This window comes from Amblyraja radiata, chromosome 29, assembly GCF_010909765.2.
Source record: "Amblyraja radiata isolate CabotCenter1 chromosome 29, sAmbRad1.1.pri, whole genome shotgun sequence".
In the NCBI taxonomy this organism is placed as follows: Eukaryota; Metazoa; Chordata; class Chondrichthyes; order Rajiformes; family Rajidae; genus Amblyraja; species Amblyraja radiata.
In genome coordinates, this window is record NC_045984.1 from 32,720,000 (window position 1) to 32,745,988 (window position 25,989).

Below are 25,989 nucleotides of genomic sequence, written 5' to 3' on the forward strand. Positions count from 1 at the left end.
TCCAAGACGTACAGGTTAATTGATTAATCTATTCTGATTCTGATCAGCCATGATCACATTGAATGGCGGTGCTGGCTCAGAGGGCCGAATGGCCTACTCCTGCACCTATTGTCTATTGTCTAAAATTGTCCCTAGTGTGTGTGTGTGTGTGTAGGGTATTGCTAGTTTGTGTATGGAGTGATCACTGGTTGGCACGGCCACGGTGGGACGAAGGGCCTGTTTCCACGCTGTATCTCTGAAGTCTGAAGAGAGATTTGTATATATCTCAGATGCTGGTTAATTAAGTTTAAATTTTGAGCCTCGTTGGAAGAATGGACAACAAAGAACGAGGTCTAGGGAGGTGGGATGAAGGGAGTAGACAGCAAAGTATTGGGTATAGACAGACACAAAAAGCTGGAGTAACTCAGCGGGACAGGCAGCATCTCTGGAGAGAAGGAATGGGTGACGTTTCAGGTCGAGACCCTTCTTCAGACTGTACTGGTTGTCATCAAAGACCCTATAGCGGAGCAAGATAGACCACTCCTGCTAAATGCAATGGGCTGACGTGTAGTATGCAACGGAGCGGAACGTGCGCCTTTTTTTCCATCCATTTCCGTAACCGGACCCGACCCGACTCGCAGTGTAATCAACGTTGCGGGGGAACAGTTTGTGTTAATAAATTTAAAATCTGAAAATGAGGGGAAGATTTTTCCCAAATAACTTTTATTTTTACGAGGATGTTTCCGTAACCGGCTTCCGTCTCCGCACTAGTATCTTTGCTCCGCTGTGGGATCTTTGGTGCGGAGACGGAAGCCGGTTACCGAAATGGGGCCGAAAATTACCCACGAAACTGCCCATGACCGTACTGCGTCTTTTTCTTGCTCGCTGTAGGATCTTTGGTCGTCATATTGGTAAAATGAAACATAGACAATAGGTGCAGGAGTAGGCCATTCGGCCCTTCGAGCCTGCACCGCCATTCAATATGATCATGGCTGATCATCCAACTCAGTATCCCATCCCTGCCTTCTCTCCATACCCCCTGATCCCTTTAGCCACAAGGGCCACATCTAACTCCCTCTTAAATATAGCCAATGAACTGTGGCCTCAACTACCTTCTGTGGCAGAGAATTCCACAGATTCACCACTCTCTGTGTGAAAAAAAAAATTCTCATCTCGGTCCTAAAAGACTTCCCCCTTATCCTTAAACTGTGACCCTTTGTTCTGGACTTCCCCAACATCGGGAACAATCTTCCTGCATCTAGCCTGTCCAACCCCTTAAGAATTTTGTAAGTTTGGTTTAGTTTAGTTTAGTTTAGTTTAGTGAAAGGATGGATTCAGAGGGAACCAAGATTACACATCTAGCATTCATTCCAACCACTGATGTACTTCTAGACGGTGACCAACCCTGGTGGCAACTATTCACGTGCTGCCACAGAAGCACATCTACAAACTCATATTTACAATCATTCCACGCTCTTAAACCTCTCTTCCTGCAGCAACATTTCTTATTTAACTCTGATCTGTAAATGGCTCGATTGTAATCATGTATTGTCTTTCTGCTGACGTAACAAAAACATTTCACTGTAACTTGGTATACGTGACAATAAACTAAACTGAAACTGAAACAGTAATGGGGGAAGTTCACTACAGACTCCAGAAGGTGGACAAAAATGCTGGAGAAACTCAGCGGGTGAGGCAGCATCTATGGAGCGAAGGAATAGGCGACACTCCCCCTCCCATTCCGTATCCAATGAATGAAAGATATGAGGGGAAGATTTTTCCCAAATAATCGGGAATAATCTTCCTGCGTCTAGCCTGTCCAACCCCTTAAGAATTTTGTAAGTTTCTATAAGATCCCCCCCTTCAATTTTCTAAATTCTAGCGAGTACAAGCCGAGTCTATCCAGTCTATTCTTCATATGAAAGTCCTGCCATCCCAGGAATCAGTCTGGTGAACCTTCTCTGTACTCCCTCTATGGCAAGAATGTCTTTCCTCAGATTAGGAGACCAAAACTGTACGCAATACTCCAGGTGTGGTCTCACCAAGACCCTGTACAACTGCAGTAGAACCTCCCTGCTCCTATACTCAAATATAGAGGTGGTGGTCATTGGAAGAGATGTTCCCCCTCAGTTAAAGTTTTCATCACAGGAACCATAGCTGCACTGGGAAACATTTAAATGAATGATCCTACAAGTCGGGAAAGGATTAAAGATTGTTTTTGACACGTGGTCTTTTGTCTTTCCCGCAATGCAGGAACCTGGTGACGTCGTTTGAAGGCAAGCACGGCAGCGTGCGGTACTGGGTCAAGGCCAAGCTTCACCGACCTTGGGCCACGGTGAAGAAAATCAAGCGAGAATTCACCGTGATTGAACCCATTGACATCAACACGCCCTCGTTGCTGGTAAGAAACGCAGAGACCACAGTCAACATGCTCATGTACAAGGGCCCTCCGTCTGAAGGGGGGGGTGGGGGACGCTCGGGGTATAGGCAGTTCTTCTGTCCATCCACTGCCCATCCGGTCTGAAGAAGGGTCTCGACCCGAAACGTCGCCTATTCCTTCGCTCCATAGATGCTGCCTCACCCGCTGAGTTTCTCCAGCATATCTGTCTACCTTAGATTTTCCGGCATCTGCAGTTCCTTCTTAAACGCCCATCCAGTCAGACACTGTGTGAAGTTGCGATCGTTGGCTCTGAGCTTCCTCAGCAAAGGGAGTGCAGGTTGATTAGAATGAAGCAGAGAACTGGGGTCCCTCCGGGTGCTCCGGTTTCCTGACGTGCAGGTTTGTAGGATAGTTGCCTCTGTAGATTCCCCCCTGGCCGGAAAACTAGTACAGAAGTGTGATTGGCGGTCAGCATCAACTCAGTGGGCCGAGTGGCCTGTTTCCACGCTGTACCTCCAAACTAAACTTAAAAAAAGACTTAATGAGCAAACCAGGGACTGCAGATGCTGGTTTATAGTCATGATTGCCACAGAGTGCTGGAGTAACCCAGCGGGACAGGCAGCATCTCCGGAGAAAAAGGATGGGTGATGTTTCGGATTAGGACCTTTCTTCCCGAAAACATCACCCAACCTTTTTCTTCAGAGATGCTGCCTGACCCGCTGTGTTACTCCAGCACTTTGTGTCTGTCTTTGGTCGAGAGTCGTTTAATGTACGTGTGAGAATGGGCTGTTCTCTCTCTCTCTCTGCCACTCACAATGGTCTCCCTTCATCCTGCTAGGCTCCACAAGCTGGGACAAAGGAGAAGTTGGCTCATGTGTGGTACTGCAACCTCGGCCACCTGGCTCTGACTGCAAAGATTGACCGGAAAGGCTACACACCAGGTAAGAGGGTTATCTTCCGTAGTCGGGGGTTTATGGGGAGAAGGCAGGAGAATGAGGTAAAAAGGGAGAGATTGGTTAGCCGTGGGAGTAGACCTGATGGGCCGAATGGCCTACCTGTGCTCCTATCACTTGTGAGTGGGTGGCGCTTTGGGTCGTGACGCACATTAACCCTCGCTCTCTGGCCACAGGTGAGGTGATCCCGATCTTCGCTGAAGTGGACAATTGCTGCTCGCGCACAGTCACTCCCAAGGCGGCCATCATCCAGATGCAGACGTTCAGCGCCCGCGGCACCACCAAGCAGAAGAAGTCGGTGGTGGCCACGCTGCACGGCGAGGGGGTGGCCCCGCGGAAAAGGGGCACGTGGCACGGCCGTCCCCTCAAGATCCCGCCCGTCTCGCCCACTCTCAAGTGCCGTGTGATCCGTGTGGACTACGCGCTGCGGGTACGTCTAGACTAACGTCCCAGGGTCAACCCTGGCACCAGCACGTGGGGTGGGGGAAAGGAGGCGCAGAATGACCGCAGCGCAGGTCACCGAGTGAGACCGCTGGTAAACAGGCCCTTCGGCCCAACTTGCCCGCACTGGCCAACATGCCCCAGCTACGCTAGTCCCACCTGCCTGCGTTTGGACAATATCCCTCTACACCTGTCCTAGTCACATACCTGTTCAAGAAGGAACTGCAGATGCTGGAAAATCGCAGGTAGACAAAATTTCTGAAGAAACTCAGCAGGTGAGGCAGCATCTATGGAGCGAAGGAAATAGGCGACGTTTCGGGTCGAGATTGATGCTGCCGCACCCGCTGAGGTTCTCCAGCAATTTTGTCTACCAAACCTCTGTACTCAATACTCTGACTGATGAAGGCCAATGTGCCAAGTGGCTTTTTGACCACCTGCTACTCAACCATCAAGAAGCGATGTACCAGCACGCCCAGATCCCCCTGTCCTCCAGCAATCCCCCAGGGTCCTGCCATTCACAGCCCATGTTAGACTTTGGGGTCGGTCTGTAGGGAATGTTGGCTTGGGGCTTTGTGTAATGGGACAATTTGACCTTTTGATCCGCGCCAGATTTACGTTGAGATCCCAGGAATGTCCAAGCTGTCGTTGGAGCTGCCTCTGGTCATCGGCACCATCCCGCTACATCCGTTCGGAAGCCGCTCGTCCAGCGTGGGAAGCCAGTACAGCATGGACATAGACTGGCTACGTCTCACCCTCCCAGAGAGACCAGAACGTGAGTCCCTCGCCCTCTACCCCCCCCCCCCCCCCCCCCCCCCCCCAGCTTGAGTCACAGTGAGAGGTCTCAATAGACAATTGATGCAGTAGCAGGCCATTCGGCCCTTCCAGCCACCACCGCCATTCAATGTGATCATGGCTGATCAATGGACAATAGGTGCAGGAGTAGGTATTCGGCCCTTCGAGCCAGCACTACCATTCAATGTGATCATGGCTGATCATCCAGAATCAGTACCCCATTTCTGCCTTCTCCGCTATCTTTAAGAATCCTATCTAGCTCTCTCTTGAAAGTATCCAGAGAACCCACCTGAGGCAGAGAATTCCACAGACTCGCAACTGTCTGAGAAAAAGTGTTTCCTCGTCTCCGTTCTAAATGGCTTTTACCCCTTATTCTTAAACTGTGGCCCCTGGTTCTGGACTCCCCCAACATCGGGAACATGTTTCCTGCCTCTGTCCAAACCCTTAATAATCTTATATGTTTCAATAAGATATCCTCTCATCCTTCTGAACTCCAGAGTGTACAAGCCCAGCCGCTCCATTCTCTCAGCATATGACAGTCCTGCCATCCCGGGAATTAACCTTGTAAACCTACGCTGCACTCTCCTTGGGAAGCCCTTGTGAGATTTTCAGGCTTATCCTCTGTCCCTGTCCCCATTCCCTCCTCCAAAGACATGCAGGTTTGTAGGCTAATTGGCTTTTTATATCATTGTAAATTGTCCCCAGAGTGTGTAGGATAGTGTTAGTGTGCGGGGATGGGACTCGGTGGGCCAAAGGGCCTGCTTCCGTGCTGTATCTCTATGAACCAAACGCCCTTCCCGTTTATCCTGACATGGTCGTTTTCCCTTGCAGCTCCTCCTGACTACCTGGAGGTGGTTTCTGAGGAAGATGCCAGCCAGTCCGACCAACGCATGTCTGTTCCCGAGAGCCTGGAGGAGCACGGGGGAATGTTGGAGCATCCCTTCTTTGTCTACGTGCAGGAGTTCCGAAACCGCCCTCCGCCCCTTTACTCTGAGGTGAGGCGTGCCTGGTCTTGCAACCGCGTTCACGTCGCAAGCGGTCTGTTGGGCGTGCGTTCATATGTCATAGCAGCGGGATTAGGCCATTCGGCCCATCCAGTCTACTCCGTCATTCAATCATGGCTGATCTATCTCTCCCACTCGACCCCACACTCTCCCACCCTCTCCCCGTGACCTTTGACACCTTTACTGATCAAGTACCTGCCAATATCCGCTTTAAAAATATTGGCCTCCAATCTACTCTCTTTGCTCTCTGGAGTTTTATCCAACATTCATTTGATCCAAGGTTAGAGTTTAGAGTCACTTTGTCCCATTACAGTCACTCTGGCAATTTAACTGCATCTATCCACAACTTCTATATTCAGCCATAAGGTCATAAGAAATAGGAGTAGAATTAGGCCATTCGACCCATCAGGTCTACTCTACCATTCAATCTATCTCTCCTTCCTCACCCCATTCTCCTGCCTTCTCCCCCTACCCTCTGACACCCGTACTGATCAAGAATCTATCTATCTCTGCCTTAAAAAAATATCGACTGACTTGGCCTCCACAGCCGTCTGTGGCAAAGTGTTCCACAGATTCACCACCCTCTGACTAAAGAAATTCCTCCTCATCTCCTTCCTAAGAGAACGTCCTTTAATTCTGAGGCTGTGACCTCTGGTCCTAGACTCTCCCACGAGTGGACACATCCTCTCCACATCCAGTCCACTGACTGAGGAAGGTCAATGATTCCCCTAGAATCCCAGCCGTCTGATAATGAAAGCCTCGCTAGTGGGACTGTGTCGTCATTGATCGAACCGCCTCTCAATCTTGGTGTTCTAACGGAGAGGCCCCTTGGTCTTCTCTGCCCAGTTGAAGAGTGTGTGGGAGTTCTGCCTTTCCAATGTCACTATCGTGCTGGTGATCTAGATTGTCCTGGGGCGGTGGCCAGCGATCTCCCTGGTTTCGTCTTCAAATTCCATCTGACGTTACTGTAGCAAATCTTAGAAAACAACTCCAGAGAACACCCTCGGGGCAAGAGTTAAGCAATATCTCGTTCCCCGACAATCCGAATGACAATGAAACACACTTCTATCTTGTTCATGAATCATCCCGCCATTACCCTTCCATAATTAAGAGTTCACTATAAAGTATTGTTGCCTTGATATCAAATGGAAATCCAGAACCATCCAGTGTTCTGGGTGTAGACAAAAATGCTGGAGAAACAGTGGGTGAGGCAGCATCTGAGGAGCCAGTTCTTCTGTCCACCACCCATCCGGTCTGAAGAACGTCACCTACCCATGTTTTCCAGAGATGTTTAAGAAGGAACTGCAGATGCTGGTTTACACCCAAGCCAGACACAAAATTGCTGCAGAAACTCAGCGGGTGAGGCAGCGTCTATGGAGCGAAGGAATGGGCGACGTTTTTGGGTCGAGATGCTGCCTCACCCGCTGAGTTTCTCCAGCATTTTTGTCTACCTTCGATTTTTTTCCAGCATCTGCAGTTCATTCTTAAACTGCTCCTGCCGTGGTCTAACCAAGCTATTGTAAGGTCAACACCACTGCCTTTCGTTTAAAGCAACATCGGTGTGCTTAGCTTGCTGTTTATAGTGAGCTCACCAACCTGCATTGCTGCTTGTGGTCGGTGCACACCCTGTTGTGAACCGCTACTCTGCTGAGCCTCGGGCATGGTCACTTATCTTGCTGTGCTCTTCCTCCCCAGATTGATCCCCACCCCCAGAGATCGGAGATGCGTCGGAGATGCATGACCTGCTGAAGACTTCTCTGCGTGACTTTGGGCAGGAAAATAATAGAAACCAAGCAGAAGCGAGATTTAAAATGCACCTTCAAAGCCTCGGCCGCTGCCGGCACCTCGAGTGGACGCTCGAGACGTCGCTGCCTGAAGGTGAATGGGGCAGCTTCGGGAAGGGAGGAGAGCGTGGCCTTCTGACTGCTGGATGCGCCACACGCCTGATTCTGGATCACCTTTGCCTCTCTCTGCGCTGTTTGTCATCTACTGTCTGTGTTCCGCTCGGCTGAGCTCGGCGTCTGACGGAGTGGTCCCGTACCACGAGGGGGGGGGGGGGGGGGGGGGGGGGGGGGAATGGGTGGAGGTCGGAGTTGGCCACTCGTAGATCTGAAGCCGGCAAGCCCGCTGCCCTGGCCACTCTTGGGTCGCCCATGTTTACCAGGAGGGAGCTGGCGCTTGGCCAGTCTTGCAAAGGTGGGGTGGAGGGCTATCAGGGAGCATGGGGGAGTGGGCCTAAGGGATGTCTGTCTACCTGGGGCAGCTGGGCAGCTACCACCATGAAGCTGATGTTCTGGAAACTTGCACATGGACCAGAGAAAAGTGGAGACCATCCTGTTGCTGGACTAATCCCGTCCGATATCTCCCTGTTCTGTGGGCACCATGTGTTTGTCTTCACACTGCGACTGGTTAACCTGCTTTAGTGGTTAGGATGCATGGACCATTCCATAGACTGAGGAGGGGTGGCACAGTCACGGTGAGAGAGTCTGGCCTCCAGTGCAGAGAAGAGTTTTAAAGAAAAGTTTGTTTTTTTTAAAACACACAACGTGCCAGCTGCTCTTCCATCCAACCTCCTTGACCCGACCACCCAGTCCAAGTTCCAAGAAGGCCAGAGCTGTCTGATGTGGAATATTGACCTGGGGAATAATATTTAGTATAGCTGGCTTCTTGGATCTGTGCTATTTTCTATTTGGGTTGTTATTCCTTGCGTTTAAAGATGAAAGATGTACAAAGTGGACCACGAGGGGGGGGGGGGGGGGGGGGGGGGAGTGGACAGGAGAGATGCCGTTACTGGGCATCCTTTACAATGGCCTTGACTGTAAATTCAATGATATAGAGGATAGTTGACCATCTCCATACTGGAGCTGTGCCTATAACCAGCTGGTGCCTACAGGCCCTCCAGCCTTAGAAACAGGAGAGCTCTGTGCATTTACTTAAGACTTTCAGTGACATATACTGATGAATATCGATCTCTGATTTTTTTTATCTATACCTTGCCTATCATTTTTTAGATTTTTTAAAAATGAGATTCTTAGCTAATGTAATTACAACGCATGCTGGTGGCTTGTTGCCCCAGTGTGGTGATAGGTGATTAAGATTGCCAACCATCCAGGATTATTAAAAAACAAGTCTCCAGCAAACTGCTAAGAGCAGATACTCGAGTAAAGTCAGGGGTGCATTTATATTTGAAATTCTATTTTGTATTTCTTCGAGAATTAGTCGTGATAACGGTGGAGATAAGACGGACTTAGGATTTTCCAATTGGTTGAGATGAGGAGAGAGAGAAGAAGTGTAAAACTGCGGGGATAATGCCAACTATAAACGGCCAATTGCTTGGTTTGAAGGAAATGTTTCCAATTATAGCGAGGAAGATTGAGAATATATCTTCCATTTTGTGTAACAAATCTAAGATGCTTTTCAAACCGTTAAAATCTTTGTAAAAATATATATTTTTGTATCTTTCTTTACAATAAAATATTTCTAAATATTGTTCCTATGGTGATGTCATTTTCTTTTCTCTCTTGGCTTCTGAATTCATGCTGGGGGCGGCACGGTGGCGCAGCGGGTAGAGCTGCTGCCTCACGGCGCCAGAGACCCGGGTTCTATCCTGACCACGGGCGCTGTCTGTACGGAGTTTGCACGTTCTCCCCGTGGCCTGCGTGGGTTTTCTCCGGTTGCTCCAGGTTTCCTCCCACACTCCAAAGACGTGCAAGTTTGTAGGTTAATTGGCTTTGGTGAAATTGTAAATTGTCCCGAGTGTGTTTAGGATAGTGTTAGTTTGTGGGGAAACTCGATGGTCGCTCTGAAACTAGGTGGGCCTGTTTCCGAGCTGTGTCTGTAAAACAAACTAAAATAAACTAACCAGATGGGAAGAATACCTGGAGGCTTCCTTCACTTGTCAGCTGGGACCAATTGTACAAAATCAGGGGATATGGGGAGAAAGCAGGAACAGGGTACTGGTTTTGGATGATCAGCCATCATCATATTGAATGGCGGTGCGCTGGCCCAAAGGGCCGAATGGCCTACACCTGCACCTATTTTCTATGTTTCTATGACCCATGTTGTTTGGTGAGGTCCTGACCTCCAGCACAAATGGTCTTCACAGTGGGAAGGGTCTCGGTTTGGCAAGGGGCTGGTTGCCATCTAGTCGGGCGTGATGGGCTTGTTCGTCCAAGCATGCAAGACTTCTCGTGTCCATTTCAGCTTACCTCATTACTGTCGGGAAGCCCCAGAATGGTTCAATTCATGGCCTTATTCATGCAAAACATTCCACTGGCCCTCATCACCAGGATTCGCACTGACTCGTGCACTGGGTCACTCACCACCTCAACAATCGAACATGATAACAAGAGGCAGTTTATCATTCACCCTTTGTCTGTTCTGCCATTCGGTGAAAAGATGACTGATCCGTGGCCAGAGTCAATAGACAATAGATGCAGGAGTAGGCCATTCGGCCCTTCGAGCCAGCAACGCCATTCAATGTGATCGTGGCTGATCATCCCCAATCGGTACCCCGTTCCCGCTTTCTCCCCATATCCCCTGACTCCGCTATTGCCCATGCCGACCAACATGCCCCATCCACACTAGTCGCACCTGCCTGTGTTTGGCCCATATCCCTCCAAACCTGTCCTATCCATGTACCTGTCTAAATGTTTCTTAAACATTGCGATAGTCCCTAAAGGGCCTGTCCAACTTGGCAATTTTTTTCGGCGACTACCGGCAGCATTGAATGACGTATCTGGACACTGAAAAATTCGCGGTGTGATGACGTATCGGCGCGCGGTGTTTACTCAAGTGCCGCAACATTTTTTTTGTCGCCGCTGGATTTTGAAATGTTCAAAATCTTTTGCCGACCCTGATATGATGCCGGACAGTCGCCGAAAAAATGGCCAAGTGGGACAGGCCCTTAAAGTTCTGCCACAGTGTGTAAACATTGCCACAGTACCCTCCCCTTCAACACCCCCCTCCTATCTGTTTTTTTAAAATTGAAGGTAGACAAAAATGCTGGAGAAACTCAGCTGGTGAGGCAGCATCTATGGAGCGAAGGAATAGGTGACGTTTCGGGTTGAGACCCTTCCGGGTGAGGCAGCATCTATGGAGCGAAGGAATGGGTGACGTTTCGGGTCGAGACCCGAAACGTCACCTATTCCTTCGCTCCATAGATGCTGCCTCACCCGCTGAGTTTCTCCAGCATTTTTGTCTCCCAATCCTCTGTACTCAATACTCTGACTGATGAAGGCCAATGTGCCAAGTGGCTTTTTGACCACCTGCTACTCAACCTTCAAGAAGTGACTTACCAGCATGCCCAGATCCCCCTGTCCTCCAGCACTCCACCAGGGTCCTGCCATTCACGTTAGACTTTGGGGTCGGTCTGTAGGGAATGTTGGCTTGGGGGTTTTGTGTAATGGGACAATTTGACCTTTTGATCCGCGCCAGGTTTACGTTGAGATCCCAGGAAAACGCCCAAGCTGTCGTTGGAGCTGCCTGGCCACCAAAATGGCCCAAGTTCTGCCACAGTAGCTACGCAGTTGCGATAACATTGCCACAGTAACCTCCCTTTCATCACCCTTCTCACCAGACAATGCATTTGGTGCTTTGCCTCTGACCCTTTGTGGAACCCTTGGGAGGTCCCACTCCCCCAGCGGAGGCCCTCCATGGACAAGCCTCGTCTGTGGTATTTTAAATGTAACCAAAAATAATGTATTCAATTGGTTACAACAATATGTACGAAACTAAACCATTCAAAGCAAAAGCCACCAGCGTAGTACAAAGTAAAACAAACTTTCTTAAATCACTATTTCCCCATCCTTATCGAGGATGACTTCCACCCCCCGCGGTGCCCAGCGGTCCCGGAACTCCCCCAGGGTGCCCGTGGACAGAGCGTAGTCCCTCTCTAACGCCACCCGGGCGTGGACCTAACCCCGGAAAAGGGGCGGGCAGTTGGCCATGACTCGCGGATGGCCAGCTTGGCCAGGCCCAGGAGCAACCCAACCAGGACATCTTTGGCCCTACCCCCTCCCCTACACACAGGGTGTCCGAAGATGAGGATGGTGGGTGTGAAGTGCAGCCAGAAGCCAAGGAGCAGCCCCTTTAGGTATTCAAACAGTGGCTGCAGCCTCACGCACTCCATGTACACGTGGTACACACACTCTTCCAGCCCGCAACAAGAGGCAGGCGGCTGGCCAGTCTGTGAACCGCGAGAGAAACAGGTTGCAGGGAACACCTCGGTGAAGTAGCCTCCACCCCAGGTCCCCGACGCCTTGTTTGTGTTGTGTGTTGTGTGTTGTGGTTCTCATCCCACGTCCCTGGTGCTGACATCAGGACTTGGCCGCTGCTCAAGTCTGAACGACACTGACTGTTCCTAGACGCTCGTATAACGCATTCCGCCTGCTTTTAATTTCAACCCATGATTCCCACAGCTGCGCCGTGTGCTGTTCGCTGGTCCCACCCACCCCCTGCTACACTCTGTTTGTCAACCAGGATTCCTGGAAGCCGCCTGCCTTTCTGGGAGGTCAACAACTTGCAGCTCTCTACTTCTCTGGGACTTGGAGGAGACGTATCCTAGCGGGCGGGGTGATGGTGGGGGAGGGGGGGGGGAAGTAAATGGGGAGGCGAGGGAGAAGGGGGGGGGGGGGGAGAACATTGACGGTTATCTGCCAAACATCACCAGTATCCCTCCCCTCCCCAGTCCACCCTCTTAGATCCAGTCGATGTACCTCTGAGGTGTTATTCCCTCATCATGTATCATCTATACACTGTAAATAGCCCGACTCTTATCACGTATTGTCTTTCCCCTGACTGGATAGCACGCAACAAAAGCTTTTCACTGTACCTCGGTACACGTGACAATAAACATGTCTGCGATTAGTGGGAGTTCCAGTCCCCCCTCAGGCAGCTCTGCCTCTCCAGCCAAGTGTATGCAGCTGAAAGCTGTTCCCATTCCGATCTGGTTTTTTAAAATCTATTATTTACAATCACACTCAAATGTGACATGGATTGAGTAATTTCCTGCCCTGGTACATTCTGTTTATCTGTTCCTGGAGCCGCTCTATGGGACAGAAAGTACTTCGCCTGGTTTGCACGTTCTCCCTGCGATCTGTGTGGGTTTTCTCCGAGATCTTCGGTTTCGGTTTGGCTTGGTGTAAATGTAAATTGTCCCTAGCTTGTGTAGGATAGTGTTAGTGTGCGGGGATCGCTGGTCGGCACGGACTCGATGGGCCGAAGGGCCTGTTTCAGCGCTGTAGCTCTAAACTAAACTAAACTAAATATAATTTATTTTTAATAGGAATCTGAGGTTTAACATTTTCACACAGTATATGGAACGAGCTGCCAGAGGAGGTAGTTGAGGCTGGGACTATCCCAAAGTTTAAAAAAACAATTAGACAGGTACATGGTTCGGACAGGTTTGGAGGGATAAGGGCGTCAATGGATATTTGTATAAGATTTATATCATATTATATAATATATATTTATATAATATAGAAATGTGTAGGATAGTGTTAGTGTGCGGGGATCGCTGGTCGGCACGGACTCGATGGGCCGAAGGGCCTGTTTCAGCGGTGTAGCTCTAAACTAAACTAAACTAATATCTTTCTCTCAATTTACCGTAAGGTTACAAAACTGCTGGGCGGGCGGGTTTATGTCCTTCGGTTTCTATTTTAGATTAGAAGTCTCACTTTAATGAGTCACCTGGGTGAACCATGGCAACACATGAGTAGACCTGGGCTTGAGTCAGGCAGTCCAGGAAATCAGTGAGTGGCAGACAACAGATGCCTCATACAAAACACTCTGGCTCTGATCAGACCTGACGTATAAAGATAGCGGAGTCAGGGGATATGGGGAGAAGGCAGGAACGGGGTACTGATTGTGGATGATCAGCCATGATCACAATGGTGGTGCTGGCTCGAAGGGCCGAATGGCCTACTCCTGCACCTATTGTCCACTCTGACCCACTCCCTTGACACTTTCTGTTGCCTGGATGTGACCTCAACATCGCTTCACAAACCAGTTCCAACACAATACCCCACTGGGCAGCAGGGTGGTACACCGGATACTTCCATATCTCTGTGTCTCCCTCTCCCCGACTCAGTCTGAAGAAGGGTCTCGACCCGAAACGTCACCCATTCCTTCTCTCCAGAGATGCTGCCTGACCCGCTGAGTTACTCCGGCTTTTTGTGTCTATGTTCATGACATAAAACGGACGTCTAATTAAAACGACAGCGGATCAGAGACCCCCACGTCATTTACAGCAGACAGATTGTTACAAAGTGAAACAAACTATTGGTTTAAGTTTAGTTTAGTTTAGTTTTAGTTTAGAGATACAGTGCAGAAACAGGCCCTTCGGCCCACCGAGTCTGTGCCGACCAGCGATCCCCGCACACTAACACTATCCTATACACACCAGGGATAATTTACAATTTTACCCAGCCAACTAACCTACCAAGTTATACGTCTTGGGAGCGTGGGAGGAAACCGGAGAAAGCCCACACAGGTCACGGGGAGAACGTACAAACTCCGTACAGACAGCACCCGTAGTCGGGATCGAACCAGGGTCCCTGGAGCTGTGAGGCAGCAACTCTACCGTTGTGCCACCGTGCTGTACTGATTATAGTTTAGTTTAGTTTATTTTAGGTTTGCTTATTGTCACGGGTACCGAGGTACAGTGAAAGGCTTGTTGTTGCGTGCTAACCAGTCAGCGGAAAGACAAGACATGATTACAATCGAGCCGTCCACAGTGTACAGATACATGATAAAGGGAATAATGTGAATAAGTATATAATATAATAATGCCATTATAATGTCAATATAATAATGTTATAATGTTAATATAATTATATAATATAATGTTTAGTGCAACATGAAGTCCAGTGAAGTCCGATCAAAGATAGTCCGAGGATCTCCAATGAGGTAGATGGGAGCTCAGGACTGTTCTCTGGTTCATCTTCTATCCCACCTGCCGCATGCCTTTTGGGATTTCTCAAAGCTCTTTCTAGCCAGTGAAGGACTTTTAAAGTTTAGTCATTCTTTTAATATGTATAATCGGGTAGCAAAAATCTAGGTGTAAGTTCCGGGCTACGATTGTCACGTGTGCTGAGGTACAGTGGAAAGCTTTGCGGTGCTTGTTATCTATTCATAGTGGTGCAGCTGGTAAAACTGTTGCCTTCACAGCGGCAGGGACCTGGGTTCGATCCTGGCCTTGGGCGCTGTCTGTGTGTGGAGTTTGCCCGTTTTCCCTGTGACCTGCGTGGGTTTTCTCCGGGTGCTCCGGTTTTCTCCCACACTCCAAAGACGTGCGGGTTTGGGGGTTAATTGGCCCTGTGTAAAACTGCCCCTTGTGTGTAGTGTTTGACATCGATTGTATCATGAGAGCAGATGAGAAAGTGGGATAACAGAACTAGTGTGGATAGATGACGGATGATTGGCATGGACTAGGTTCGCTGAAGGGCCTGTTTCCATGTTGTATCTCTAAACTAAACAATCAGATCAGATAATACACCAAAGACTCCTCTCCCCTGTCTCTCAGTCTGAAGAAGGGTCTCGACCCAAAACGTCACCTATTCTTTCTCTCCAGAAATGCTGCCTGTCCCGCGGGCCGGGGGGGGGGGGGGGGGGCATCAACAACCATCGCGAGGTCCGGTCGCTATCATCGAAATCCATTCTAATGAGGTCCGTTAAAACGAGGGCTCTTTTCTCAGAGGAGTGAGACACTCGTGGGGGAGAATGGGAACACTTGTCATAGAGTCATAGAGTGATACAGTGTGGAAACAGGCCCTTCGGCCCAACTTGCCCACACCAGTCAACAAAGTCCCAGCTATCCTAGTCCCACCTGCCGACATCTGGCCCATATCCTTCCTAACCTGTCTTGTCCAGGTACCTGTCCAACTGCTACAGGGTCCGATTGAGACCACACCTGGAGTATTGTGTGCAGTTTTGGTCCCCTAATTTGAGGAAGGACATTCTTGCTATTGAGGGAGTGCTGCATAGGTTCACCAGGTTAATTCCCGGGATGGCGGGACTGTCATATGCTGAGAGAATGGAGCGGTCGGGCTTGTACACTCTGGAGTTTAGAAGGATGAGAGGATATCTTATTGAAACATATAAGAGTATTAAGGGTTTGGACACGCTAGAGGCAGGAAACATGTACCCGATGTTGGGGGAGTCCAGAACCAGGGGCCACAGTTTAAGAATAAGGGGTAAGCCATTTAGAACGCAGATGGGGAAACACTTTTTCACACAGAGAGTAGTGAGTCTGTGGAATTCTCTGCCTCAGAGGGCGGTGGAGGCCAGTTCTCTGGATACTTTCAAGAGAGAGCTAGATAGGGCTCTTAAAGATAGCGGAGTCAGGGGATATGGGGAGAACGCAGGAACGGGGTACTGATTGTGGATGATCAGCCATGATCACATTGAATGGCGGTGCTGGCTCGAAGGGCAGAATGGCCTACTCCTGCACCTATTGACTGTTCTATGTTTCTATGTTTCTCACAAGTTCACAAGTTAAAGGAGTAGAATTAGGCCATTCGGCCCATCGAGTCCACCGCCATTCAATCATGGCTGATCTCTGCCTCATAATCCCACTTTCCTGCCTTCTCCCCATATCCCCTGACTCTGCTATCTTTAAGAGCCCTATCTAGCTCTCTCTTGAAAGTATCCAGAGAACCTGCCTCCACCGCCCTCTGAGGCAGCAACTATACCGCCAAGACTCATTGCTGTTTCTCAGCTTCATCTGTCTTTCTTCTTCTGTCGACTCGACCTCCGCGCCCTCTTCTTCTATCTTTCTATCTCTCTCCACCCCTCTCTCCCCCCTCTCCCTCTCTCCCTCTTCCCCTCTTCCCCTCTCCCCCTCTCTCCCTCTCTCCCCCTCTCCCCCTCTCCCCTCTCTCTCCCTCTCCCCCTCTCCCCTCTCTCCCTCCCCCCCCCTCTCTCCCCCTCTCTCCCCCTCTCTCCCTCTCTCCCCCTCTCCCCCCATCTCTCCCTCTCTCCCCCTCTCCCCCCATCTCTCCCTCTCTCCCCCCCTTCCCCTCTCTCCCCTCCCTCCCCCTCTCCATCTCTCTCTCCCCCTCTCTCCCTCTCTCCCTCTCCCCTCCGTGAGCTTTGGTCTCTTGGTGCCCGCTGTCAGTACAGGATGTACCCGTTTGATTACACAGGGAGGGCGGGCGGGCAGCCTCTGCTCGATGATGGGCCCTGAAAGCAGAGACTCGAAACTTCATTTCTCAGATAGTTTGTGTTGTCAGAGAGAGGTCACGTTGACAACCTAATAAAACAGTTCACTGTTACCCAATTGTGGGGACGTTAAAACAATGTCATCATTTCAGAAACTCAAGATCATTTCAGAACATAAGTATAGCTTTAGTTTCAGTTTGAGTTGAGTTTATTGTCCCGTGTAGCGAGGTACAGGGGAAAGCTTCTGTTGCACGCTAGCCAGTCAGTGGGAAAGACAACACATGATTATAATCGAGCCGTCCACAGTGTCACAGATACAGGATAAAGGGAATAATGTTTAGTGCAAGTTAGAGTCCAGTAAAGTCCAATCAAAGATAGTCGAAGGGTCTCCAATGCTGCTTGAGTCTGGTCCAGCGGTAGAGTTGCTGCCTCACAGCGCCAGAGACACGGGTTTGATCTGTCTGTGCACCAGTCTCCCCACGTTAAACAGGCGTCCTCCATATAGGGAATAGCCCCCTGGAGACACCCTTGGTCAGCCACGGCCAAAGGAGGCCTAGGAAAAGACTGGACTTTATCTTGCAGTAAACAACCTGTCTCCTATTCCAGCGCTTTGTGTCCCTGGAGGTTGCAGAAAGTAATGGAAGCAAACAACATTGTGTACCTGTGTCCACAGGGACTGATCGGTGAGTTAGCCTCCACAATGATACCTCTCTGTACTTTGTCTCTTGGCTTGCTCGTGAGCAAGGTTTTAATCCTGGAAATGTTATATTTGGCTGCAGAGAATTGTTCTAAAGTTCAGAGAGGAAATGTGCTGACTAGCGTGACACCAGAAAGTCCCTGCATCTGCTTCCAATTTTCTGTGTTTGCCGACTGTTTTTGCTCAGCAGTTCTCACTGGCCGTCAGCTCTTTGAGGGGGAGAGTTCGCAGTGATTAGAAACATAGAAACATAGAAAATAGGTGCAGGAAGAGGCCATTCGGCCCTTCGAGCCAACCGCCATTCATTGTGCCGACAGATGGCACAATAGGCTAAGTGTTCGGCTGGCAACCGGAAGGTAGCCGGTTCGAATCCCGCTTGGAGTGCATACTGTCGTTGTGTCCTTGGGCAAGACACTTCACCCACCTTTGCCTGTGTGTGTCCTTGGGCAAGACACTTCACCCACCTTTGCCTGTCTGTATGGAAGTAATTGTGTGAAGCACTTTGGGGTCAATGCAAGTTGACTAAAAATGTGCTATATAAATAAAGACATTATTATTATTATTATTATTGTGATCATGGCTGATCGTCCCCTATCAATAACCCGTGCCTGCCTTCTCCCCATATCCCTTGACTCCACTAGCCCCTAGAGCTCTATCTAACTCTCTCTTAAATCCATCCAGTGGCTTGGCCTCCACTGCCCTCTGTGGCAGGGAATTCCATAAATTCACAATTCTCTGGGTGAAAAAGTTTTTTCTCACCTCAGTCTTAAATGACCTCCCCTTTATTCTAAGACTGTGGCCCCTGGTTCTGGACTCGCCCAACATTGGGAACATTTTTCCTGCATCTAGCTTGTCCAGTCCTTTTATAATTTTATATGTTTCTATAAGATTTCTCCCTCATCCTTCTAAACTCCAGTGAATACAAGCCTAGTCTTTTCAATCTTTCCTCGTATGACAGTCCCGCCATCCCAGGGATCAATCTCGTTCCAACCACTAGTCCAGGGGTTCCCAACCCTCTTGTCCCGTTAACCCCGGCAACTTTAATAGCACGCAACAATGTTACTTCACTTATTTATGGACAACTAATGATGAACAGATACCGGTATACCAGAACCAAACACAGTCAGTCAATGAGAACAAACATGTACAAGTGCAGAATCAACAAATGTACCCCCTGGGTCTAGCATGTGACCCACTAGTGGTGGGTGTGTGGAACGAGCTGCCAATGGAGATAGATGAGGCTTGGACAGGTACATGGTTCTAAGGTTCAGGGGGATATGGGCCAAACGCAGGCAGGTGGGACTAGAGTAGATGGGGCATGTTGGTTGGCGTGGGCAAGTTGGGCCGAAGGGCCTGTTTTCCTGCCAAATGACTCTAGTGATGGGAAACTGATGAGTTCGGGGGGGGGGGGGAGAGGCGATGGATCGGAAAGGCTTGGCGGGATTTGTGTCAGTCGGGCTGTAGTGTGGCTTGGTGGCGCAGCGGTAGAGTTGCTGCCTCACAGCGCCAGAGACCCCGGTTTGATCCTGATCTCAGGTGCTGTCTGTACGGAGTTCGCACGCTCTCCTTGTGACTGCGTGGGTTTTCTCCGGGCGCTCCGGTTTCCTCCCAGGTTGGTCGGCCTATGTAAATTGCCTCTCGCGCGCAGGGCCGGAGTGAATGGAACAGTAGCCGAGCTCATGGAAGGACAGTTGACCAGCCTGATCACCGGAGGGAAGAAACTGTGGCTGATTTGGGGTCAGTAATTGTGGGAAACGTTGGGGGGTTCGGTGAGTGGCGGGGGGGGGGGGGGGTGGGCGGTCAATGGGTGGGAGTGGGGTGGAGGCTGGTGGAGAGGGGGGGGTCGGGGTTGATCAGCTACTGGTGATGGGAACCACTGTGTCAGGTTAGCTGGGGAGGGCAATGAGGAGGGAGTAGGTGTCCCAGTTACGGAGCCTGGGGGCGATCCCCCCCCCCCCCCCCACCTTGTGCTGCTGGTTTGTGGCCCAATTGATATCTGTAAACATTGAGCGGGGATCGCTGGTCGGCACTGTCTCGGTGGGCTGAAGGGCCTGTTCCCGTGCTGTATCTCGGCGATCCCCGCACACTCACACTATAAAACGGAGACGAGGAAACACTTTTACACAGAGAGAGTTGTGAGTCTGTGGAATTCTCTGCCTCAGAGGGCGGTGGAGGCTGGTTCTCTGGATACTGTCAAGAGAGAGCTAGATAGGGCTCTTAAAGATAGCGGAGTCAGGGGATATGGGGAGAAGGCAGGAACGGGGTACTGATTGGGGATGATCAGCCATGATCACATTGAATGGCGGTGCTGGCTCGAAGGGCCGAATGGCCTACTCCTGCACCTATTGTCTATTGTCTAATGTCTATGATGGCTGTGGGGAAGTAGCTGTTCCTGAACCGGGACGTTACAGTTTTCAGGCTCCTGTACCTTCTTCCCGATGGCAGGGATGAGGTGAGAGTGTGGTCAGGGTGGTGTGGGTCTCTGATGATGCCGGCTGCATTTTTGAGGCAGCGACTGCTGTAGATCCCTTCGATGGTGGGGAGGTCAGAGCCGGTGATGGACCGGGCAGTGTTCACTACATTTTGCAGTCTTCTTTGCTCCTGGGCGTTCAAGTTGCCGAACCAGGCCGTGATGCACCCAGGCAATACGGTCTCTACTGTACACCTGTGCAAGTGTAGGATAGTGCAGCAGTCCCCCATGATGCGGGGCGAGTGGGTGCCGACTGTCCACAGTGGGGCTCCACTTCCAGATGACAGGTAAATCACCTGAGTCTGAAGAAAGGTCTCGACCTGAAACGTCACCCATTCCTTCTCTCCAGAGATGCTGCCTGTCCCGCTGAATTACTCCAGCATTTTGTGTCTATCATCTTTGTGTCTATCTTTGGTATAAACCAGCATCTAACTCCCCTCAATGTTCCTTGACAAGAATGAGTGTTTGTCGGCACTGGGCCTGTACTCGCTGGAGTTTAGAAGGATGAGGGTGGGGGGGGACCTCATTGAAACGTACAGAATAGTGAAAGGCTTGGATAGAGTGGATGTGGAGAGGATGTTTCCATTAGTGGGAGAGTCTAGGACCAGAGGTCACAGCCTCAGAATTAAAGGACATTCTTTTAGGAAGGAGGTTTTTGTGTCTACCTTCGATGTAAACCGGCATCTGCAGTTCCTTCCTGCTGGAGATTAGCTACATCCCAATCATGGTTTGAACCAAATGACTTTGAGCTCATCACCTTCACATGGTCGTGGTTCTCTGTATCGTACACAAACACGGCACGTAACATTTTATTGCTTCTGTAAATACCATTTGAATCAAATATGTCAAGTCCAGACAAGGGTGGAATAGAAACCACTCCCCCCCCCCCCCCGTGCCCGACACCACCTGGAGCCACTCAAACCCACTTCTGTTCCTCCTCCTCCCTCGCTGGTCACTCAGGATGGAGGGAGTTCCGTGGGACACGATGACAATGGGGAAGTGGAGAGGACAATGGAGCTGGAGATTCATATCAGCCAGAGTTTTGTTCGTAAGTTGCTGGAGTAACTCAGCGGGACAGGCAGCGTCTCTGGAGAGAAGGAATGAGTGACGTTTCGGGTCGAGACCCTTCTTCAGACTGAGTCGGGGAGAGGGAGACACAGAGATATGGAAGTATCCGGTGTACCACCCTGCTGCCCAGTGGGGTATTGTGTTGGAACTGGTTTGTGAAGGGATGTTGAGGTCACATCCAGGCAACAGAAAGTGTCAAGAGAGTGGGTCGGAGTGGACAATAGACAGTAGGTGCAGGAGTAGGCCATTCGGCCCTTCGAGCCAGCACCACCATTCAATGTGATCATGGCAGATCATACCCAATCAGTATGTGTTCCTGCCTTCTCCCCATATCCCCTGACTCCGCTATCTTTAAGAGCCCTATCTAGCTCTCTCTTGAAAGTATCCAGAGAACCGGCCTCCACCGCCCTCTGAGGCAGAGAATTCCACAGACACACAACTCTCTGGGTGAAAAAGTGTTTCCTCGTCTACGTTCCAAATGGCTTACTCCTTATTCTTAAACTGTGGCCCCTGGTTCTGTACTCCCCCAACATCGGGAACATGTTTCCTGCCGTGAGCGTATCCAAGCCCTTAACAATCCTATATGTTTCAATAAGATTCCCTCTCCTCCTTCTAAACTCCAGAGTGTACAAGCCCAGTCGCTCCATTCTCTCAGCATATGACAGTCCCGCCATCCCGGGAATTAACCAGGTGAACCTACGCTGCACTCCCTCAATAGCAAGAATGTCCTTCCCCAAATTAGGGGACCATAACTGCACACAATACTCCAGGTGTGGTCTCATTAGGGCCCTGTACAACTGCAGAAGGACCTCTTTGCTCCTATATTCGACTCAACGGTGGAAGAGCAGCCATGTTGAGGAGCGACGTGGACAGGTTCACCTGAAAAAGAGCTATCGGTCATTCGACAGGTTGTGCAAGGGGATTGGCACGGATGGAGATTCCAACCCATCGCTTGTTGTTTTTCTGAGAACTGAGACTAAAATAGTTAGAAAAATAAACGGATACAGTCAACAACAGCACCAGTATTGTATCAACAGAGAGCAGTGTTTTGTGAAGCAAAATGACCTTCGGTGAGTGTTTGTTTAAGAAGGAACTGCAGATGCTTGAAAAATCGAAGGTAGATAAAAATGCTGGAGAAAGTCAGCGGGTGCGGCAGCATCTATGGAGCGAAGGAATAGGCGACGTTTCGGGTCTCACCTATTCCTTCGCTCCATTGATGCTGCCTCACCCGCTGAGTTTCTCCAGCATTTTTATCTACCTTCAATGGTGTGTGATATTCTTTTGTATACACACACACACACACACACACACCACAGATGGAACTCTCGCACAGAATGTGCTGGGGTTTTTTAATCCCAAGTCCCAGCAACATATTTTCTTTCGGTTTCAATTTATTTAGAAACCAGTTGCAAACAAAGAAGCAACCTCCTTTTGCAGTGAAAAGTTTTCATGCATGATGTGTTCATGGAATTATAGAAAATTCCCTCTAGGCCAAGAGGTTCAGTTCATTGGTTTGGGAATTCACGTGCTTTATTTTAAAACGTATTCACTTTTGGATCAAGGCGACGTCGCCTATTCCTTCGCTCCATAGATGCTGCCTCACCCGCTGAGTTTCTCCAGCTTTTCTGTCTACCTTCGGTAAGTCTGTACTCACCATGCTTTGATTTGATTTGAGTATAGGAGCAGGGAGGTTCTACTGCAGTTGTACAGGGTCTTGGTGAGACCACACCTGGAGAGAATCAAATACACAGGACAAGATGTTAAGAAGTCCCTTGTGCCAATAGGTGGGGAGCATTTCACGACATTCGTTGATTGTTGAGAGTGGTAGACGCTCAACATCGGGGGGGGGGCGGGGGGGGGGGGGGGATACGTATATCTTGGCCTGGGTAACCTTCAGGACAGTTGGGCACAGGACACATCATCAGTAGTGTACCCGTGCATCACTGGGTGTTTCGGCCTTTTAACACTATACACCCTCCACAAGGGCGGCCCGCTGCAGGATGATCAGCCCTCAGCGCGTGTCCCGTGTCAAACCGTCCCAAAGATTCACCCTGAAGTACTTGGGGCCCAGCATGGGTCTTTCCGCTTTTCCACTGCCGTGCCCGCTTGTTGCTCCAAGATATGTATAAGATCAACAGCTTTGGGCCATTTCACTCCAGGTTTGTGCCCTTTGATCTTTCCCGCCAATGGAGGTCTTTGTCGTTGTTGCGTGGGCTCCTCCACCGGCATTTCTGTGCTTGTATCACCCTCTTCAGTGACATGGGTGCTGATGCTCTGCGAACTTTGGTTTGAGTCCCGTCGCTGTGCTTCACTCGACTGATTTGACTGGTTGCTTCGTAAGAAGTACTGGTCAATGCGAGGCCCATGTCTCTGCTCTCTCAAGCACTTTTTCCTCCCTTGGTGGATCTTCAAGCCCTTCACTGATGTTATTTTCGCCCAACCACAAATGCACACCTGAAGTTTGTGTCCCGCAGCTGTTGTGGATGTCTCATGTGCCATGCTCTCCTTGTCCGTAGTCGTTTCCGTTCCTGGGTCTGTAACCGTGTTATCAATCGGTGAGCCATCTTGAGCCCCCGCTCTCGCAGGCTCTAGGGGTATTCTCTTTAATTTACTTTTAGTAGCATTTAGCGGGTGTCTCCAACTAACTGAAACAGCGTTGGGGACTGCTATCATGGGTAGCTAGCCCATGACGGCCCCAGTGGGGTCTGTTCCCTCCAGTCAGCTGTCCTTTCACAGCAGTCACTGGACGAGTCTAGATTATCAGAATCAAATACACAGGACAAGATGTTAAGAAGTCCCTTGTGCCAATAGGTGGGGAGCATTTCACGACATTCGTTGATTGTTGAGAGTGGTAGACGCTCAACATCGGTGGGGGGCGGGGGGGGGGGGGGGGATACGTATATCTTGGCCTGGGTAACCTTCAGGACAGTTGGGCACAGGACACATCATCAGTAGTGTATTCCTTCGCTCCATAGATGCTGCCTCACCCGCTCAGTTTCTCCAGCATTTCTGTCTACCTTCAGTAAGTCTGTACTCACCTTGCTTTGATTTGATTTGAGTATAGGAGCAGGGAGGTTCTACTGCAGTTGTACAGGGTCTTGGTGAGACCACACCTGGAGTATTGCGTACAGTTTTGGTCTCCTAATCTGAGGAAAGACATTCTTGCCATAGAGGGAGTGCAGAGAAGGTTCACCAGACTGATTCCTGGGATGTCAGGACTTTCATATGAAGAAAGACTGGATAGACTCGGCTTGTACTCGCTAGAATTTAGAAGATTGAGGGGGGATCTTGTAGAAACTTACAAAATTCTTAAGGGGTTGCACAGGCTAGATGCAGGAAGATTATTCCCGATGTTGGGGAAGTCCAGAACAAGGGGTCACAGTTTAAGGATAAGAGGGAAGTCTTTTAGGACCGGTTTGAGAAAAATATTTTTCACACACAGAGTGGTGAATCTCTGGAATTCTCTGCCACAGAAGGTAGTTGAGGCCAGTTCATTGACTATATTTAAGAGGGAGTTAGATGTGGCCCTTGTGGCTAAAGGGATCAGGGGGTATGGAGAGAAGGCAGGTACGGGATACTGAGTTGGATGATCAGCCATGATCATATTGAATGGCGGTGCAGGCCTGAAGGGCTGAATGGCCTACTCCTGCACCTATTGTCTATGAGTCTATGAGTCCTGTTGGCAATTTTGAGGGCAGTCGGTGTGTGATCCGCACACACACGCACACGCACACGCACACGCACACGCACACACGCACACACACACACACACACACACGCACACACACGCACACACACGCACACACACACACACACACACACACACACACACACACACACGCGACCCGTGGCCAGCTCTTCCCACAGGATGTAGTGGCACGGCCTGCATAAACATATATATAGTCACGGGGAGAACGTACAAACTCCGTACAGACAGCACCCATAGTCAGGATCGAACCCGGGTCTCCGGCTCCATGAGGCAGCAACTCTACCGCTGCGCCACCGTGCCAGTCATGGGTGATGTTTTGGTTTGGAGCTGGAGCAGGTCCCCAACCCGGAACATCACCTAATCCATATTCTCCACAGGTGCTGCTTGATGTGATGAGTTACTCCAGCACTTTGTGTCTTTTTAGAAACATAGAAACATAGAAAATAGGTGCAGGAGGAGGCCATTCGGCCCTTCGAGCCAGCACCGCCATTCATTGTGATCATGGCTGATCGTCCCCAATCAATAACCCGTGCCTGCCTTCTCCCCATATCCCTTGACTCCACTAGCCCCAAGAGCTCTATCTAACTCTCTCTTAAATCCATCCAGTGACTTGGCCTCCACTGCCCTCTGCGGCAGGGAATTCCATAAATTGGCAACTCTCTGGGTGAAAAAGTTTTTTCTCAACTCAGTTTTAAATGACCTCCCCTTTATTCTAAGACTGTGGCCCCTGGTTCTGGACTCGCCCAACATTGGGAACATTTATCCTGCATCTAGCTTGTCCAGTCCTTTTATAATTTTATATGTGTTTTTTTTGTTTCTGGTAAACCTGCACCTGCGGTTCCTTGTACCTCCCGGTAATTGTTGGAGTACATGTGTCACCGCACCCTTGCTTGTGTCAGGCCTCAGTCATCTTGTTTACTCTCATGCTGCTGCAGGCAAAGGGATCGCCATGGGGCGGCTCAGCTGAACGTAACTCACGATCATGCACACCGTCTAACACACGTATGACGTAATCAACAGGAACTGATCATAAGATCATGGGATAGCAGCAGAATTAGGCCATTCGACCCATCCAGTCTACTCCGCCATTCAATCATGGCTGATCTATCTCTCCCTCCTAACCCCATTCACCTGCACGTATTTGGAGTGTGGGAGGAAACCGAAGATCTTGGAGAAAACCCACGCAGATTACGGGGAGAACGTGCAAACTCCATACAGACAGCGCCCGTAGTCGGGATCGAACCCGGGCCTCTGGTGCTGCATTTTGCTGTAAGGCCGCAACTCTACCGCTGTGCCACCGTGACTGCCCTTATAGGAATAGGCCATTCGGCCCATC

The 25,989-nt window shown here is 50.0% G+C and overlaps 1 protein-coding gene across 1 annotated transcript in view; it reads left to right on the forward strand.

The window, feature by feature from the left end:
- LOC116989638 (arrestin domain-containing protein 2-like) overlaps positions 1-8,563 on the forward strand; it is a 10,700-nt gene extending 2,137 nt beyond the window's left edge. The window contains exons 2-7 of the mRNA XM_033047205.1: positions 2,191-2,380; positions 3,198-3,300; positions 3,489-3,742; positions 4,363-4,525; positions 5,377-5,540; positions 7,245-8,563. Coding sequence (XP_032903096.1) covers positions 2,191-2,380; positions 3,198-3,300; positions 3,489-3,742; positions 4,363-4,525; positions 5,377-5,540; positions 7,245-7,298 — 928 coding nt within the window. The 3' untranslated portion in view covers positions 7,299-8,563. The remainder of the gene's footprint in view (positions 1-2,190; positions 2,381-3,197; positions 3,301-3,488; positions 3,743-4,362; positions 4,526-5,376; positions 5,541-7,244) is intronic.
- The last annotated feature ends 17,426 nt before the right edge of the window (positions 8,564-25,989 follow it).